At 39.2% G+C, this 19,586-nt stretch overlaps 2 protein-coding genes across 2 annotated transcripts in view; one reads left to right on the top strand and one right to left on the bottom strand.

Moving 5' to 3' along the window:
* Apip (APAF1 interacting protein) overlaps positions 1 to 5,223 on the bottom strand; it is a 43,267-nt gene extending 38,044 nt beyond the window's left edge. Inside the window, exon 1 of the mRNA XM_004627051.2 lies at positions 5,068 to 5,223. Within this exon, the coding sequence (XP_004627108.1) occupies positions 5,068 to 5,124 (57 nt within the window). The 5' untranslated portion in view covers positions 5,125 to 5,223. The remainder of the gene's footprint in view (positions 1 to 5,067) is intronic.
* Positions 5,224 to 5,425: 202 nt separating this feature from the next.
* Pdhx (pyruvate dehydrogenase complex component X) overlaps positions 5,426 to 19,586 on the top strand; it is a 76,002-nt gene continuing 61,841 nt past the window's right edge. The window contains exon 1 of the mRNA XM_004627049.2: positions 5,426 to 5,605. Coding sequence (XP_004627106.1) covers positions 5,446 to 5,605 — 160 coding nt within the window. The 5' untranslated portion in view covers positions 5,426 to 5,445. The remainder of the gene's footprint in view (positions 5,606 to 19,586) is intronic.

The raw sequence follows: 19,586 nt of genomic DNA, 5'->3' as shown, positions 1-19,586 counted from the left end.
CTGAGGTACAGGATCTCAGGATAAATCCTGAGGGGATTTCACTGACCTTATCAGACCCAAAAGCTACAACTCTTGTTGCATAGGTCCTGCTTTACCTTGATCTTAACCATCCAGCATAAAATTATAAAAATGAAGTATAAGAAGTAAAGCCATGCTGTTATGTTGAGCTGTAGGGGACTCAGCTCAACCATTTCTCACATTGCCAGTGAAGCAGAAGACCCAATACTATTATGGGCAACTGAACTCTTTTAGATTATTTTGCTGAGTTAACACACCTATAATATTCAAATAATGGAACTTAACAAAAGAAGGGTATACAGATGAATGTCCATTTTGTATCTGTGTATTCAGAGTGGTTAGGATAGATATATAGTTACATTCTCTTAATGAATAGAGTGATTTGTTCTAATGGTGTTTGTAGATAGGATATCATGTCCGCATCTTGTACATCAATTAACCACTCGGAGGAATGTATGTAATGTGTTAATTATTGAAACTGTCTTACCAATTTGATTTGAAACTCTCTCATTGCTATTTGTTTATCAAGAAAATTATGGAAAAAATAAATAAGAATAAAAAATATGAATTTTACAGTAAAAATAATACATTACAGTAAGTAGTAGGGAGGAAATAAGGAGCTTACAGAAAAATAGCAGGATTCAACTTTCATTAAGGTAGTCAATGAACAAGGGCTCTCTGAGCAGGTGGCATTTAATTTAAGACACAAAGAATATGAAAAAACCAACATGTGATGAATGTATGTGCATTTACACTTTTGTCCTGGGGAGAGGCAATTGCTTGACGCAGAGTAGAGAGCAGGTGTGAAAACTTGGAGCGAGAAAGCACCTGAAGGCTAGAAGACTCCTTGGCTAAGGCAGAGTGATGACTACAGAAGGCAGAGGACAAGGGCTTTCCAGGGGCCGAGGCACACCGGTGTGAGAGCTGTGCAGATGAGAAAGGAACTGACCAATGGTAAGACGGACAAGAGAGGGAGAGAAGCAACTTTAGGAGAATGGCCCAACGATGCTGAGGATTAGGGGAGGGGGGGAGTTGCTTCCATTTTATAAAATGAGAAGTGGGATTCATTTCCAAGCTGACTGGTTTTGTGCTAGAAAGGCAAATGACTTCTCAGATCTAATGACTTCTATTAAGTTTAAGCAAAAGACATGAGCAAAGACATGAGCTGAATGGTAGAGGGGACCTGCTATTAGAGGTATGACAGGAGAATGAATGTGTGAAATAATCTTTAGGAAAGTGGGACCTTAGAGAGTTCCAATACTAGGGAAGCGGGTTGTTGGCAGTGTCAATTTGTACTTTGAGGTTGAACTCATGAGTATGGAGTGAGGCCTCACAGCATTGTTGCAAACTCTAAGGCACTGCTTAGTTGCTCAGGAAAGCCACAAGGAAGGTAGGCAACAAGAGTTCACCCTTGCTAAGGGTTTTGCTAGGCCCACATTTGCAAGCTAAGTCAACCAAAACCTTAAAAGACTACTGTTGCTTGGGCTTTGAAGCTACATCACTGTGAATATCACAGACTTCCATTTCGAAGTGAATCAAGCTTGGAGGCAGGGAATGACAATGACCCTTTCAACATTGCGAAGAGAATTTTCTATTGTATGTAGTGCTGGTCCGCTCCATATTAAGACATTGAGATTAACAAGAGGGCTATTTTGGCTCATGGTTTTAGGGTATAGTCCATTATTAGGTGAACTCATGGTTTTTAGGCTTTTGCTGAGGGGTGCTGGCGGGCAACAACAGGGAGTGTGTGGTGGTGTACACTGTTTACTTCATAGCCAGGAAACAAAACAGAAGAGGAAAGAGCCAGCATCTCTTTGGGGACATCTTCTCCATGACCCAAGGACCTCTCATTAGCTCTCACCTCCTAAAAGTACTAGGACTTCCCGATGGGGCCACATTGGGACCAAGACTTTAAAAAACAGGGACATTCAACACTCAAACCATAGTGGGTATGATTAGGGGACAGTAAGAAATCAGTGGTATAAGAAAGCAGAGGCTTAATAAACAGGTCAGTCTGTGCAGACACTACAACCTTTGCAGAAAAAAATACAACTAGGAAAATAGAACTAACTGCCTTAAACAAGATGAAGGATAAAATAAAGATATAAAAATACCACTGACAAGAACTGCTACCACCTATTGTTTATTTCTGTCAGATACCACTATAAAGGGTTTACACGGCCTACTTCACTTTATCCTTATAACAATCCTATTATGCCAAGAAAGATAAAGTAGCTTGACCAAGATTCTCTAGACAGCAAGTGGCAAGACCAGGATTTGAGCACAGGCAGTACTAGTCTAGATCCCTAGTCCTTAAACTGTATTATTCTGTATAGTAGTCCTTCACTATTTTGCAGAGACTACTAATGAGAACTAATGAGACTTTTGTGGACTATTTCACGGGTTTTCAAAAAATATTAATTTAAATTATTTATCATGAGTTTTTTTGCTATATTGTGAGATTTTTGCACTACTCTATAGTATAGGTATGTTGTTAAAATGATGTAGGTTTACGAGTTTAGAAAATGGCTAAGAACATTAGAAGTGTTTTTTAAAGTGTGGGAAAGGTTTATAAGAGTGTGGGTTTATAAAGCCTTAAAATACATTTAAATATTAAAATAAATATAACATCACTGGTTTTCATTTATCGCAGGGTGTCTGGAACGTAACCTCCGTGATAAGTGAGGGACCACTGCAGTTGGGAAGAATACACTAAAGTTGAAAAGTTCACACCTGTTATCCTTCATCTGCTTTGTAATATGGGAGACAATATCATCTGAGAAATAGCCTTTAGATAAGAGGACAAGGCAAGATAATAAGATTTTGGAATAATCCCTTAAGGGAATGTGAAGGAAGTTCCCCAGAGCACTGCCATGTGGTGCTCACTAGCTTCGAGAGGATACTATGACACTTACAGAGACACCAAGTTGTGCAGTTGAGTAAACCCTTTTTCCTTTGGGTTCTCAGTAGCCCGGATGAGAGGTATTCAGGAGCAGGCCCCTGTCATACAGTACAGAAAATCTTCTGACAGAGTCCACTGGTGGAACTGGGCTAGTTAACTGTGGTGTCAACTTCAATAAGAAATGCCTACGAGACTGTTTCTGGGGATGTTCAGATGACTGACTTATTGCAGACAGAAGACCCACCCTGGATGTGGGTGGTACCAACAATCAGGATTACAGCCTGGATGGACTACACAGGGAAAAAAGAAGGAAATCCTGTTTCTGCTTCTTCAGAAGGCTCCCATCTTTGCCATCACCTTTGGATGGTATCTATTTTATATTAAGCCTGTTCCTCTAGTGAACCCTAAAGGACAAAGCACTACAGGAGCAGAAAAAGAAGTGTGGGGAGGGAGTAAAGTTGGGCAGGGTGTCTATGTCCCTCCCTTAGTGACAAAGATTGATGGAACTATTAACAGCAAGAAAACAGAGCAGGGATTTGAATGGCCTCAGGTTGTAGTTACATCTAATACCAAAGATCAAATATTTATTTGGGGTCCCTATACACAACGCACTGTGTCAGTTAAGTTAAAAAAAGAAATAGTCTTTGTCTGGTTTTTCTCCCCAGCTAAGCACAGCTCTCTGCAGGATAAGGAACATGCTCTTGGCAAGTTATACCCACCACACTGCTTTATTCAATAAAGATTGGGTGAATTATTAAGAACATATCTTTCACATTAAGAAAATTTCTATCTCAAAGGTTACAAACCAAGAACCTGAAGGTTGAATCAGACCCTCAGGAAGTGGTTTATTTTGTCTTTGCAATGCTTACAATTTTAAAATCAAGAGATTTATACAAAACATTTCTAGTTTTCACTCAGAACAGCAGACATGGACCTGGGGCCGCTAATCCCATACAGAAAAACAAAAGTCTGAAGTTGTGCGTTGTCATCTCTTAAGACAGGGTAAAGAGTAGCCTTAGTGTCTTCTTTGAGGTCTTCCTCTAAAAATCTTGGCCAAGCTAAATCGACTAGATTACCAATAAAGCCCTGCATGAATCACTGTTTGAAATTACCTTCACCTTAGTAATGATTCTATCAACAGGTTGCTTTTACTTTCCTCACCATTTGGACATTCGTGCCTAGTGAAGAGCCTCAGTGACCTGTCCTGAGATAACAGATTAGCTGGTGTTCTCCTCTCAACCTGGAGCTTTATTTCTACTTTTCATTGGCCTAAACTACTCCGTAAAAGATGTTTTCTTTTCGTACCAGTACTAAATGTAAAACCTCATTTTTTTGTTCTTTGTTCATGATGAAGGATCTAGAAAAATAGCTCTAACAGAAGCCCCCAGGGCTCCCAAATCGTGTAAGTCTTATACATCCAAGATTTTTTCCCCTTCCAATGTCTATCCATTTTTGGAGTTCTCTCTGCTAATTGTGAACAAATCGCTTTTAAAAACAAGATAATGATTCAGACGCATAGAAATAACATCTCTAGGGTGTTATGACTTTTTGGGACTTTCAGTCCTCAGAGTAGCGAAAGGAATACGGGAGTTTATTGTAGAAAGGATCTTTCTCTGCCCCTTATGCAGGGCTTATATTATACCGAAATTAGTCGTCTAAATTGTCTAGTTTTGCTCCGCAGTTTAGGCTGGCCTGGAACTCACAGCGATGCTCCTGCACGCCCGCTTTAAGAAAGAACTGTATGTCATGACCTACGCGGGGGCAGGAAAGGTGCAACTCAAGGGATGCAGGACGCTGGTTCCCGGGGCACAGCAACGTTAGAGGTCGCAGAAAGTAAACTCGGGTGCAGAAAGTAAACTTGAGTCCTTCAGCGATCGCTCGAGTTCCACCCGGAGCCTGAGTACTCCTTCGGCCTGTATTCCCAGACACATGCTCGTAAGTGGCCTAGATGCTCTCTTCTCTCCGTTACTTTCCGCTCAGACCCCGGATGCGAGAGCTCATCAGGACCCCAGAGGGTCCAGGCTGGGACTTTTCCGTTTCCCACTGCAGCGCGAGGACTAGCTAGGCTCCGCCCCGCCACCCGCGACCCCGCCCCGCTGCCCGGCCTGCGACCCCGGATAATGAGGCGCGCATGGGCCCGCCCCTACCTGCGCTTCGCACCGCTGCGAGCAACAGTTTCCCTCTGGAGCACGGCAGTCAGACATGGCCCAGACGACAACGGCCTAGTGCCTCCTGCTCCGCACAGCTCAGCGTATGTCACCTTACAAGGCCTCACGCGTACTCAGGCGGCGCTATGGGCAGCCCGGAGGCGGGGCCGATCGAGCAGGAGGCGAGGTCCAGGAACGCATCGCTGATTGGTGGTCGGCTAGGAGGCGTGGTCAACAGTGCTAAAATAGCTTCTCCCTGAGACTTATAGGCTGGGAGGGAGGTAAAGGGGCGGAGCCTGATGGGGGAGGCGTGGCCTTGGGGGCCTCGGAGCTAAAACTCAGGCAGTGCTGCGGGCAGCCTGCAAGAAGACCGGGAAGATGGCGGCCTCCTGGAGGCTCGGCTGTGACCCGTCTTTGCTGCGCTATCTCTTGGGCTTTGCCGGCCGGCGAAGCTTGGGGCTGGCAAAGGGCGCTGTTGGCTGCTCTGCTGGCCGTGGACCTAACTGGAAATGGTTTCACAGCACACAGTGGCTGCGGGGTGAGTGCCCACGCTCACTCCATTTCCCTGTGTAGCTGAGTAGTGGGCCTGGGCCCGGGGCTTTCTTGATTGACGCCCCGCGTCTGGGTTTGAGCTGCCGGGTCTCCCAATTGTCTTTGCCCTCTCCCTTGTCGGTGTCCACTAACTTGACTTTATGCTGCAAAGGGTTGTCTTGGAAGCTGGGACCCTGGCCCCTGATTTATATGGCTTTGTGACCTTGTTTTAGAATTTGGGTTATTTGATAAGGATCGAGAGAGGTCTGTTTTTTAGACTTTTCTTTCCTGTCCTTACCTCATCACATGTTAGGTTCCTGTCGTGTTGTCAGGCGTGTCTAGCGGAGAAAAGCTGCTCAGGGTTGCTTCGGTTGAGAAGCTACTATTCGTTTTTATTCAAAGTTTTTCCTTCTTGGGAGATCTACGATCTTCGAGGCTGGTCGTATATCGCCTATTGATGACACGTAATTTCCAAGAGAATTTGTAAATATCTCAAACACCACAGACTTAGGAATCGGGGGGAATGTTCCAAGTAAAACATTCGCTTGAAAGAGTAACAATTAGGACAGGGATCATACTAAGTTATTTATAGAAAATTGCCATTTAGTAATTACATTGGCGCAAAACAGTGTGTAAAATGGCATGCTGGGCTTGGGTAGGAAATCAAGGCGAGAGTGGGAGATGGATAATAAAACTAACAAATTTTAGTGTAATTTATTTACTCATCATTCTTGGCACATCTCAGAATGAATTTTAATCTAAAAGATTATTTGTGGTAGGCATGGCTGACTTGTTCTGAGTTGCCTCAGACTCAACGGGGAAAAAAGGCACAGTCACACAGTAAGATAAATGCTTAAAGTTTGCTCAAGATTGAAGGATGGAGATAATTTTATTCTCTTCTATGTAATGTTTCATAAAATACCTCCTAGAGTAGTGGATTTTTAACAGCATGTATAGTAGTATACCTTTCCATCTCGCAGTTAAATGTTAAATTGAACTTTCCTACAGTTCCCAGAGATTCTGTTTGAAATGGAGCTTGGGAACCTGCATTTTACAAACATTCTTAGGTGAGTTTTGATCATTTATTTTGGTGTTTGATGAACTCCACTTTCAGACACGGTGTGAGAAAAATCACGAATGTTAAAAGCTCAGTGTTGGAAATAAAACAAGAGATTCTTCGCTTTGTTTATAAAGGAACCTTTTGAAAATCTTTGAACACTCTTTACAAAAAAAGAGCATATGTGATTACCCCAAAAAATGCATGGTTTCAAGAATTTTCTCGTGTCTGATGTATCTTGACCTTTTCCGGTTCCTCATCCCCTGTGTGCAGATATGTACCTTGAGCAACTTGTCTAACTGAACATCTGTAAGAGAGAGAGTACTATATCCCAAGCCAAACTGTATTACCTTTCTGTCACTGCTGCCACAAATTAGTGACTGAAAAATCACACAGATTTACTATCTTACCAGTTTTTGAGGTCAGAAGTCCAAAATGGTCTCATTTGATATCTAACAGGGACTTTGTTCTTTGCTGGAGGCTCTAGGTAAGAGTATCTTTCCAGTTTCTAAAGTTTTCTCAGAGTCTGGCTCATGGGACCCCTTCATTTTCAGAGTCAGGAATGGCAGGGCTGGTATTTCTCACATTACATTTCCCTCCTCATTGCCTTTCACCTTCCTTCTTCCTGGCGATCTTTTTGATTATATTGGGCTGACCTAGATAATCTAGGATATTCTCATCTCAAGAACAGTTGATTTATAACCTTAATTCCATCTTCAGTCTTAATTCTCTCTGGTCATGCATAGGTTGTGAGTATTGCAATGCAGACCTGGCCGTGGGCAGTAGAGGGGCATTATTCTACGTGGAAAGCTAGGTTGTTGGATAGCTAGCTTTTACGTTACTTGAAAATTTTGCATTATTTTTTCATAACACTGAGCCAAAATTTGTCTCGTAATTTTCGCCTACAGGTTTTTGTGTTGCCATCCTGAGTACACATGGCAGTCTTTGCATGAATTTATAGTGGTGTCCTGTTTTCTTTATATATACCCAGTTTTTCTCTAAGCTAGGTAGAAATTGTAGTTGCATAAAATCTAAGAAATTAGTTAAGTGACTGTAGACCATATAAGTATACTTGTTGAATGATTTTCTTTTTCATACTTCTGTCTAGGATTTAAAAGCATTATTTGCAAGAGCCTTTAGAGTTTTGGTTTCCTAAAAAGCATTTATTGGTTGCATTTTTATGAACTGTATGGCACATGCCAGGATTTAGCACTTTCTAGAATTATTTATTCATTTCTCATAACCTAGTATATTTAGCATTATCTATAATTAGATAAAAATATTAAGGTTTAGAGAAATAAGGTCAACAAAGTTGAACCATACAACTGTGATGTCAGTGAACTGAAAAACATACATTTATATGTTTGTGTTTATAAAATTCTCTTAGTTCTATTCTTTCAGTTGAAACATTGACGAGATGAGGCGTATTCAGTGTGGTATGGCCATAGACGATACATTTGTTTTTGAGCGAAGGCCTATTGAATCATCACTGTTTTGTGGTTATTTGAGTAAATTAATGAACATCTATTAGATGCCAGGCACATGGAATCCAGTTTGGAAAGTAGTTGGTCTTCTGATCACAACAGATTCTCAGTATTCTGCCATATGGCCCGTTTGGTCATATTTAGCTCTGGACATGTGATCCTAAACTTAGTATGGGCCTTAGTTTTAAGATGTTTTTAGTTTTTGAGATAACAATAAAGCCTTGATATCAGTAGGTATATAGTCAGCTCTAAGGGTTAACATATTTACAACAAGGCCATACTGTTCCCATGGGTGTCATGCATGGATCACCTGTGGTTCAAGGTGGTGGGAACAGGTTGAGGATAATCAGGAAGGTTAAAAGTATGCAGAAGAAGACATGGCTGCTCTTCCAGACTGACAGAGTAGCAGAACCAAAGACCCTCAGGCCATATGTGATACAGAACTGACTTTACATTTATGAATAATTTTTCAGCCAGTTAACTTTGAAGAGTTTATTTTCCTGCCTTTCAGAATAGGTGGCGTGATGTGGAATTTAATAAGATGTTTATTAATAATACATTGGTTTTAGAGTGTCTCTGAGGAATATTGAAATTTAAATCATATGCACATAGAAAAATAAATGGTTCAATCTTGGCAGTGATTTGCCTGATGTATCTGGTTACTGCATTGGCCTTATATATACAGATATTGAACAAATCCAGGCAAGTAAGACATACAGAAAGTTTTAAAAAGATGGTAAGGTAGTAGGATTAAAATTTAACAGCCAGTGAGCTGACCCACTTTATTTTAGAAGACAATTAAATTTATTGATAACATTTAAAAGCCAGGCAACTTTAGTCCAGATTTTTGTCTTCTCTGGAATATTTAAAGTTAGACCATACTTAAATTTAAAGCTACACTGGTGACATTTATCTGAGACTGAAGAATGACTTTTAAAAGTAGGAAATTGCTTTTTAGCTTACTACTGACTCTCCTCCTCCCTCTTACCTCTCAGTCATCAAAGTTACATATCCCTTGATATTTGCCAACATCACTAGCAATTCTTTTCATGTACTTTGTTAAGACTTTTAATGTGTCATCCACAGATGCATGTGTTAGAAATTTAATTTCTGGGGGGAACTATCTGCTTGGGCCTCCCTCCTGTCCCTCTCTTGGACAAGAACTTTCTTTCCCTCAATAAATATATTCTGCTCATAACTTCTATTTGTTCCTAAAATTCATTGTTCGCTTTTAGAGAACACAAACTTGTGCAGGTCAGGTAGGGAGATCGTTTTTCCCTATGTCATTTGGAGGTTCCCTATATGGTTTGGAGGTCACCCACCCAAGATCAGTTTTTCTCCCTGTATCATTGTGGAGGTTTCCACCGAGATCATTGGATGGAGGTTTGAGTTAGCTTTTCTTTCATAAATTCTGGATTGGGACTTGCTTAGGTAACAAATTTTTATGCTTCAAATGTTAATGTCTTTACCCATTGCTCATAATTAATTGTTCATACTTTGTCTCATACAGTTTTGTCTCATAATACTGTTAAAATTGTTTACAGTTGCTTATGCTTTGTCTTTATGTAGTTTTGTTAAAATGTTGGTACTGGATTTAATCAGTTTTACCTGAGCAATGGTGCTCGTAATCCCATTGGTTGACCATAGTTTTGACCCACCCCACATCCACCTAAGCGAGTTCCCCTTTTCTGTACCTTTGCTCCGCATGATTTTACACTGTAAAAGTCCCTGGAAGAGACAGCTTCCCAGGGAACTACCCACTCGGGCCCGCCTCCTGCTCTTCTCTCGGACAGTATCTTTCTTTCCCTCAATAAATATATTCTGCTCATAAAAAAAAAGAAATTTAATTTCTGAATTCATGTTAGTGATATTTGAAGGGTGAGACCTTTGAGAGGTAATAAGCATTAGATGAGGTCTTGAGTGTGGAGCCTCCATGAGGACTGAAGACGTGACTTTCTTATAGGAGGAGGAAGAGAGACCCAGATCTTAGTTGGCCCATTTGCTCTGTCTTGCCGTGTGATGTGCTCTTCCATGTTGTGGTGTATTTAGGCCCTCGCCAGATGCTGATGTTCTGGACTTCCCACCCTCCAGAATTGTGAGCTAAGTAAACCTTCATAAATAACCTATTTTCAGATATTCAGTTATAGCAGAAGTAAGTAGACTTAAGATACACTTATTTTTGTGGAAAGCAGAAGACAAAAACTAGTCCAAAAAAATGGGAGAGAAAGCAGAAGAGAGAGACAGAGCAATTCTTATCCAGCAAATCTAAAAGTAAAGTCTGCCTCAACCTCAAGAGAAAACCTCAAGATGCTAGCCCTCTCTTTGTACCTGCATTCTTTCCAGGGAGCCTGAGTTTTCGACAGGCAACTTCTTTGATTGAGTTACTGGTAAGATATTTCTGCCAGAACATCTGTTTCTTACTATTTCTGCCCTGATACTGATGAGATTGATACGCTCTTTTAGATTCCCCTATAAATGTGGAAACAATACAGAATAGCCAGAATAAAATAGCATTTTTTAAAGGGACACCCACCACAGATAAGTACTGCAAGGCCACGTGAGAATTGTAAGGAATCCATCTGTTTCTTCAAAACCTCCTATTTGTGTTTTCTTCCTGATATATTTCTCTTTCCTCTGTAATGTCAATTTGCCTTCTCTTAATGCTGATTTAGGCCTTTGTTGTTCAGTGTAGTTTAGTTTAGTTCAAGTATTCACCATCATTTCTGCAACTTAATGCCAGATTCCTTGAGAAGGGAATCCGATGGACCCTATATGTAGGTCAGTTGTGGAATAGGGCACACAAGCGCTAATTCTTTTTTTCTTTTTCTTTTTTTTCCACAGAAATTTGTTTATGTATTTTATTTATTTTATTAAGAAACAAATAGCAATGAGACAGTTTCAAAACCGATTAGTGGACAGTTTCAATAAGTAACATATTGCATATTGTTGTCTTCATAGTGGTTATTTATAGTACAAGATGCAGACATCCTGTACAAACACTGTTAGTACAAATCCTCTCGTTGAATTAAGAGAAAGTAGCTGTATAGCTATCCTATTTTGTATATACAGATACACAATGTCCTTCATTGATATCCTCTTTTTTTGTTTAGTTTTGTCAGAGATGGGTATTCCATTGCCATTTAATATTGTAAGTGTGTGACTTCAACAAAATAATCTAATATAGTCCAGTAGTCCATAATAGTAGTGGGTTATCCATAGGACTGGAGATGTCAGAAGTTGTTGACTTGAGCCTTTACAGCTCAGCATATTAATATGGCATTACTTTTTATACCTTGTTTTTATACTTTCCTGCTGGATGGTTAAGACCAAGATAAAGCAAGAACTATATAACAAGAAATGTAACTTTTGTATTTGCCAAGGTCAGTCAAATCCCATCAGGATTTAGCCTGAAACCCTGTACCGCAATTTGTAGATCCTTTGTCAGCATCAGCCTTGTGGATGAGTAATGGCCATCGCTTGACCAATTTGCTCTCTGTGAAAGCCTGAGGAAATATTTTCTCTCCATGTGACTGTCCTTAGGCACCCTGTACATTGTTGATTACTTTCCTCTTTGGCCCTATAATCTCCTTGATCAGTAAATTTGGGACACAATGGAATTACAGGATGTTACAGTACAGGTTCTCCTATGTTCTGAGTCCTCACTGACCTTGAAAGGCTAGGGCCAAAATGTTGGCTTTCCTTGCAGCCCTTCTTTTTCTCTAATTTTTGGTTTGCAAACTTAAGTTATTAACCCTCCAGAAGAGAAGCTTAATGATATTATTACCCTATAGCATAGGCAGTTGAGCTTAACCTCATTATCTGTCTGAATGTCAAACATCTTAGACATAACGTGGAAGAGGTGTTTTCCATCAAGCATTAATATGTTAAACTTTAAATCCCTACAGAATGTGAAGGAAAAAGAAAAAAAGTAGTATCTAAAAAAATAGGAATAAACAATTACATATTTTTACACAGAAATTTAGAAATCTAACCATATATGGCATTGTAACAGGATAGTCCTATGACACTTTTTTTTTTGTCTGTTTTCATGTATTACCCTTTTTTATTAATTTTATTGAGAAAGAAATAGCAATGAGAGTTTTAAAACCGATTAGTAGGGCAGTTTCAATTATTAATATATTACATATTGTTGTCTTCGTACAGGTGCTAATTCTTTCAAAGGCTGCAGTTTGGACCTTTTCTCTAAGCAGGAGGAAAGAGTTGTGAATCCATGTCTAACATGTTAGTATGGCAGTCTGATTAAGATAGGATGGGAGAGTAGTAGTCTTTTAGTTGTATTTAGGCTAACTAAAGACCAAGTAAAATCACTTCAGCAAAGTAGGTCTAGGCTACTCAGTATGTGAAAAATTTGGCCATCCAAATAAAATAGCAGGAAGAAAGTGAGATCTTAAGAAATATTTTATACATGTTTGCTTTAAAATATCTTATTCTGTATATTATATATGAAAGTGGGTTATCAGTAATAGCAGTCATGCCAGGGATAGGTGCCTGCCTGGCAAGCGCATGTTCCTAAGTTTGATCTCCGGTACCAAAAAAAAAAAAAAAAATAGCTGTCACATATGGCACAGTCAGCTATGTACTATGCTTTATTTTGATTGTCTATTTGCATTATTCCTAATGATCACAAGAACTCTGCAAGGGTTTATAGATAAGGATGCACAGACTCCAGAGGTCTAGTAATTTGCAGAAGGTTAATGAGGATGACTGTTTTGGAACGGTACATTTAGTGGTGTTCAGTGGAACAGAAGGAAAATCTTCCTAAGTTACTGGGGCAGAATTCCTTCATGTTGTATTGATCCCAAATGCATCATGTGTGGTTTCCCAGTTCAGTCACTGACTTGACTTTACTGATGTGAGAAGTGTTGACTTTGATTCATTGTTGGAGTCACTAACTGAATATATGCTCACGAGAAAAATTTTGTAGTTCAGCAAAAGCAGGCCTCTAACATCAAGCAATAATTTGAAAGAGTTTGGAAATAACATGCAGCATTTATTGAGAGCTTATTATGTACCACGTACCCTTCTAGTCCCTTTATGTGAATTAACTCATTAGGTGCTCACAGCTAGTGCTGTGCTCTAGTTAAGAGTTCCAGTTTCAAGAAATACCTTTCGACACCAAAGCCTGATAACCTAAACATAATCTGTCTCAGTATCAAGTGGCTCCTTGGTTATAGGTAGCAGGACAGTGTCTGCATGCTGAACTTTTATTTACCATTTGTGTATCCTAAGCAAATACCTCTGCTTTTTGCATTTTATGAAATGAGACACAGTTTAGTGATAACTGCATTGTGAAATACTATTTCAGGGACACTTGTGACGTTACTTATTTTAGCACAATTTAATAAAATTCTAGTGTGTATAAAGGGAAACAGGACTAATTAAGAGAATTAGAATATATGTTAACTTTTTGCTATTTTAAATTTCTAAGATAATATGCTTTAACTGGTTGTGGTGGTGCAACATTTAATCTCAGCACTTGGGAGGCTGAGGCAGGAGGACCATTTGAGTTCGAGACCAGCCTGGGCTACAAAGTGAGCTTGAGGGCAGCCTTAACTGCATAGTGGGACCATCTCAAAAAAATGAAAAAAAAAAAAAATATATATATATATATATAGTACATCTATATAGATATATATCTATGTATAGTACGCTTCCCTCTTTTCCTTGTACTGGGGATTGAACCTTAGGTCCTTTATACTAAACTACATCCCCAAGCTGTTTTAAATTTTTCTTTTCTTTTTTTTGATTTTTGAGACAAGGTCTGGCTAAGTCACTTACTTACTTGCCCAGGCTGGACACTTCTTGCTCCAGCCTGACAGTGTTGAGATTATAGGTGTTCCTTGCCACACCCAGCTAAGATAATATGCTCTTACAGATGCTTTCTTTAGCTTTATTTGCTTTTTGCAAAAAATGTGTAGTGTGTTTTGAGATGGTCTCACTACGCAGTTAAGGCTGCCCCAAGCTCACTTTGTAGCCCTATATACTATGTGTGTTTCTTTTGCTAGACTTAAGTAGAATAATGATTTCTTTTTGTCCATGTTTCAGGATGTCAAGATAAGCTAAGACTCACACAGGATTTTAGTTTTATGGTTTAATACCAAGATCAGTACTGCCGGCTGAAATGAAGTGTTGAGATTATTTCATTCAGAGGGAATATATTCTGTAGCAGTGACCTATTTAACATCCCAGCTGGGCTCCTTTCAAATAGGCCATTGCGTATTTTGTGAAAGGATATGAAAGAATCAAGATCCCCTAAACAAACTAGGGTATATGGTGATTTTTGGAGGATAGACAGTCCATATATTGTGCCCAGTGATCTGCTTCATGCATTTCTGCAACCACATAAATACTTCCCTTACTGAAACATTTCTGGGGAAAATTGGAATCGGTACATGTATCATTCAGGACAGTTTGCTTGGGATTGTACTTACACTGGTTTGTTAGAGGGGCACAAAGCCATTTAAGAACTGATGAAAAGTATACCATTTCTTTAGAGAAGTGTATACTTGCATGTGGTATAGAATTCCAAGGGATTCTAGTTCTTCTGTAATTTATCCATAAATAGCATCTAGTCTGCAGTCTGTTTCCATAAACATTTTGTCCATTTCCAGCAGAAAATAGTTGTTTTTTTTTTCTTTTTGAGGATATATAACAAATCTGATATATAACAAGGAAAATGTATTTTAATATGTAAGTTTCATGTATAAATGAGATAAGTGATTGATTAGTGGATATATGTGTGTGATTACAAGAAAACAGGATGTTGGCCGGCCAAATAGCTCAGCACATTAAAGTACCTGCAAGCAGGAGCAGGGGCCGGGGTTCCTGGGCCTGCTGTGCCGGCCCCGCCCCCAGGGCATGCTGGGATGGGGATTGAGACTGGGCATGGTGGCGGGTGCCTATAATCCCAGCTCTTGGGAGGCCATGTAAACAGGAGAATCACCTCAAGTCCGATCTAGTAGTGAGACCCTGAACACCCTGTAGACCCTTCCCTAAAAAATACAGAAGAAAAAAACAAACCGGAATGCATGTTCTTCCATTTAGCTGAAGAATCAAGTCTGTGTAGTTTATAAGACTCAGGGCATGTTTTATGGGAAGAAAAGTTTTCTTTTTGGAGCTATGACATCTAAGTTGCTTCCTTCCCCACAACCCCTACCCTGTGCTGAGAATTGAACTCAGAACTGTTCTCTACCACTGAGCTCCTTTCCCAGCCTTCGTTTTGCTTTTCATTCCTTCCCAGTACTGCCAAACAGAGCCATTTTACTCCTTCATGTTCCATATCTAGTCTACTGGAAATTATTATCAACTCTACCTTTATGTAATCTGAGCGCTCATCACCCCTGCTACCACTGCCAACTACAGTTTTCCAAGCTGCCACTGCTGCTGATCTGACTACTGCAGAAGTATACCAGTAGATGTCCTCACCACATGTGCCCACAGGTGTCATTGGAGGGTGTAAATGCTCAAGCAAGGTAGAAACAAAGCGTCATGGCTGATGGAGCTGAGTCAGGTGGGTCTGGGCAGTCTTCCTTTTGCCCTTTCCCCAATTACAGTTTAAACTAAACCAATGCCCTAGTTGCATCAGCTAATGGGCAGCAGAGGCAGGAGGCTAAAAAACTTAACTAATTAGGGTATGTCTTCTGATCACAGTTTTCATAGTGCTGCTTTTAAATTGTAAGTTGTATTGTTCCATTCTCTTATGGAACCCTCCCCAAGGGTTTCCTGTTATACTTAGAATAAAATTAGAAATCTTTACTGTGGTTCACCAGGCCTGGTGTGAATGAACGCTTGCTATCTCTCTGACCTCCACCCCTCCCAAGGCCTCTTTCTCTCATTCCGCTCCTGTATATGGCTGATTTGGTGGTCTTTGGGCCAGACAATTATATTCCTCTCATTCCTTTGTGCTTGCTGTTAACCTCTCTTTAGAGGGCTCTTTATCACCTAGAAGCACGTTTTCTCTATTCAGCTCAGCTCAGCTTCTTTTCTTAGTTTACATCACCACTGAACATTTTTCTCCCTATTGTGGAATGAAAGGTGCATGAGACTAGGAAATTTCACCTGGTTTTGTGCATTTTTTAAATATATTCAGTCTCTAGAAGAATGCCCAACCAGCAGTTCCCTGGTAGGTGCTGAATAAATATTTGTAAAATAAATAGTGAAGAAATGAACAAACAGGTCTTTTGTCTTTCTCCTCCATTCCAATCTTGTGGCATGCAGTGGTTTTCCAGAAATGCAAATCTCTAGCTGTAAGCCCTTACATTTCTCCCTCATTGTGCGGTTGAACACCAGAGTTGGAAAGATCTGGTCTCTACATGCTGTTTTAATCTCAGATCAAGTGGCCTCCATGAGTAAGGGAGCAGGTAGCACATTCATGGGAGTCTTCATTTTGTACTGAGCACTTGAAGGCTCATTAATTCAGGGATTTGTCAGACTCCTAATTTGGCTTTGAGCTCTAGTTTTGAATACTAAGACAGCACTAATGTTAAAACATTTGCCATTTATTTTAATGGGAGTTTGATTTTTCAATGTGAACTACAGCTAGACTAGAGATGAAGAGTTAGTGCACATCAGCCTGGAGAACAAGGCTGGATAAAAGTGAGAATAAGAAGAAACTTTGCCTTTGAGTGGGTGAAGAAACCTGTGACTGTTCCTCTTATTACTGCAGGAAGGAACTGTGATATGTTACAGTGTTGTAGGACATTGTGATACATCTGGCCAAGTATCTAGAGGCCTTTGGACTCCATTCTCTTAATTATTCCGACAGTATCTGTTAATAATTGTGACCATTTTTTGAGATTTACTCTTTTTCAGGCTCCAGTGTAAAGATTGTGCAAATATTACTTTATTTTTTTGTGTCAGCTACCAGCAGGTGTTATCTCTGACTGTTCTGGCATTTGCCCCCCTCCTTATTTCTATTTTGCATATTATCTGTCGTTGGCCACCCTCTGTGTTTTCCCTAGGCAGTGTAATCATGTTTTAATTCTTTATTAAATTCATTATTTTCTCACTAAAATATGTACAGCTAAGGATGGTCAGGTATTGTCACAGTTTGCTTGTTACCTTTTTGCCTTTTCTGCAGGAATTACTGCTCTTAAAAAAGTTTCTGTTTTGTTTTCTGTATAGCTTACAAATATATCCCACACCACCTAATGATATTTTCACCCAATTTTCTATAATATCAGTTATGTCAGCTAAGCTTTTAGTTAATTTAATCTTGTAGTTTTTATATTCTCTGGCCATGTAGGTTGAACTTTCTTCCAAAGGTCCTCTTACCCTTTCCAGAGAAAATAATCTCCAGTTTTCAGTTGCATGAGGATGGGGTTCCTTAGCCTTAGAGGGAAGGATCCATGGTGCCAAACTGCTTTTTAGCGTGACCTAAATCCTTCCTGGCTCAGGATTCAGCTTGCCAGGGGGTACTCTTCAAGAACTCATCCACTTTTCTCATTTTCCCACTCCAAAGTTGGTTGTCATCATTTCTTCTCCAAGTCCCTATTGGTTGCTGTTTAAAAATAACAAAACAAAAAGCACACTTTTTAGTCTAGTATTAGGGTTTTTTTGTTTGTTTGTTTGTTTGGTTTTTTGACAGGGAGAGTGAAAGTGGATAAACTGATTGTAGAAAATTATGTTATATGAAGTAAATTAAAGAGCACCTATAATAGCACTAAATAAAAATGACTTACTACTGTCGGTGTTTCTTTTAGTCTTTGTGTGTGTGCAAGTTGGGCATATTAAAGTTGGATTATGCCAGTTGAGGTTGAGAGTTACCTTTTTTATGTTCCTTGGTGTGCCAGCAAAACCTGTAAATACTGCTTTCACACAGCCTGTTGTATATTCATTTCTATTCGGTCATAGACTGTTTATATTAGTATTACAGAAGGATAACTTTGACAAGAAAATTTACAAGCACTCATAGTGATACAAAGTGTCTATTCAGAGCTGCAATTTTAATATTCTATGCCTTGGTGCTGATTTTTAAATTACCTGCCTCTCATTCTGCTTTTTTTCATCCAGCCTGCAGATGGCAGAATTGTTTTATTTAAACAGCAGTTTTAAAGGTTTAGTTTATTTAGTGAGTTCTTACAGCAGAATGAGGGGTAATTAAATGAATATTCTCCTATTAGTGGATAAGCAAATTAATGTAAGGGACAGGGAGCCACACTAAGCATTTAATGGGTAATTTGCTTCTTCGCTTTTGTCTACCTTCATTTCACAGTTTTTACATGTGTGGCATGTAGTTCTCTAAATGGACTAGAGAGCATGACACTTAAGCTGTGCCGTATGTAAACTGTTGAATTTCTCTAATTTAGTCAGAGTAATGGAGCTTAGATCTGCTTTGCATTATAGCCACAGAACAATTTGTCGTACATTTGTATTTTTAAGAGTTTGCATATATTAATTTCTCTTTTAATGTGGAGACCTTTTAGAATTCCTGTATGAATTATCAATTTAAATCATTCATATGAGTGTTTTGTTCTTAGAATAAAAGAAATACTTTAGGGAACACGGAATTAGAGTTAGATTACTGTGCCATATTTGAAATTCAAGTCAGAATTATGCTGTAGAAAAAATGGGAGGGCATATTCAAAGAGACACAGAAGTTACTTAGAGAAAGTACTATAAAATTCAGGGATTGGGGCCGGGGAGATAGCTTAGTGGGATAGGGCCTGAGTTCAATCCCTGGTACCACCAAAATAAATAATAAAATTCAGGGATTGACTACTGTTATGGCAGGTAAAGCAGCACAGACAAGCAATTGTAATTTATTGTGTCATTCTGTTGAGGCAAAAAGAAATTTAAGAGATTTTGACAGTTCTTGTGATTTGTGAGATTTTTAACTTTTAAAATTAGTATGTTTAAATGAAAACTTTTAGAAATATGTAATATGATACTTATGTTAACATTTTTAATGTTTTATAACTGCTGCACAACAGCCGACTTTACAGGTTAATTAGTTATAATTTGTTAGCTCTATGAAATGGAACAGAATACTACATTACTACAGAATAATTAAACTCTTTAACTAAATTTTGCACACTTTTGAGGATAATTGAAATATCCTGTACCAGTTGAAAAAAGAATTACATTTCCTTTATTGTAGTTCTTTTCTTACCTGTAGTTGGGGCATTAATGTTAGTTGGAAATACTGTACATTTCAAGGTCTTTAGTTTGAAAAGGTAATGGTGTAATTTATTGCCTTTTAGAATGAAGAGAGAGGCTGTAATGAATATCTGATGAAAAATAAAGCAGGTACCAGTTAAAATTCCATTCCAGGGATTCTAGAAAAACTCATACTGTTTTAAAAGCATTAGAGCTGGGCATCAAAAGTGGCATATTACTGTAATCCAAGCACTTTCTATAAGGCTAGCACTTGGGAAGGAGGCTGAAGCAGGAGGATAGCCATGAGTTTGAAGCCAGCCTGGGCTACA

The sequence above is a fragment of the Octodon degus genome, unplaced genomic scaffold (genome assembly GCF_000260255.1).
Source record: "Octodon degus isolate 3935 unplaced genomic scaffold, OctDeg1.0 scaffold00018, whole genome shotgun sequence".
Taxonomy (NCBI): Eukaryota; Metazoa; Chordata; class Mammalia; order Rodentia; family Octodontidae; genus Octodon; species Octodon degus.
The sequence above is the reverse complement of the archived record's forward strand: the minus strand, read 5'-3'. Positions and strand labels throughout refer to the sequence as shown.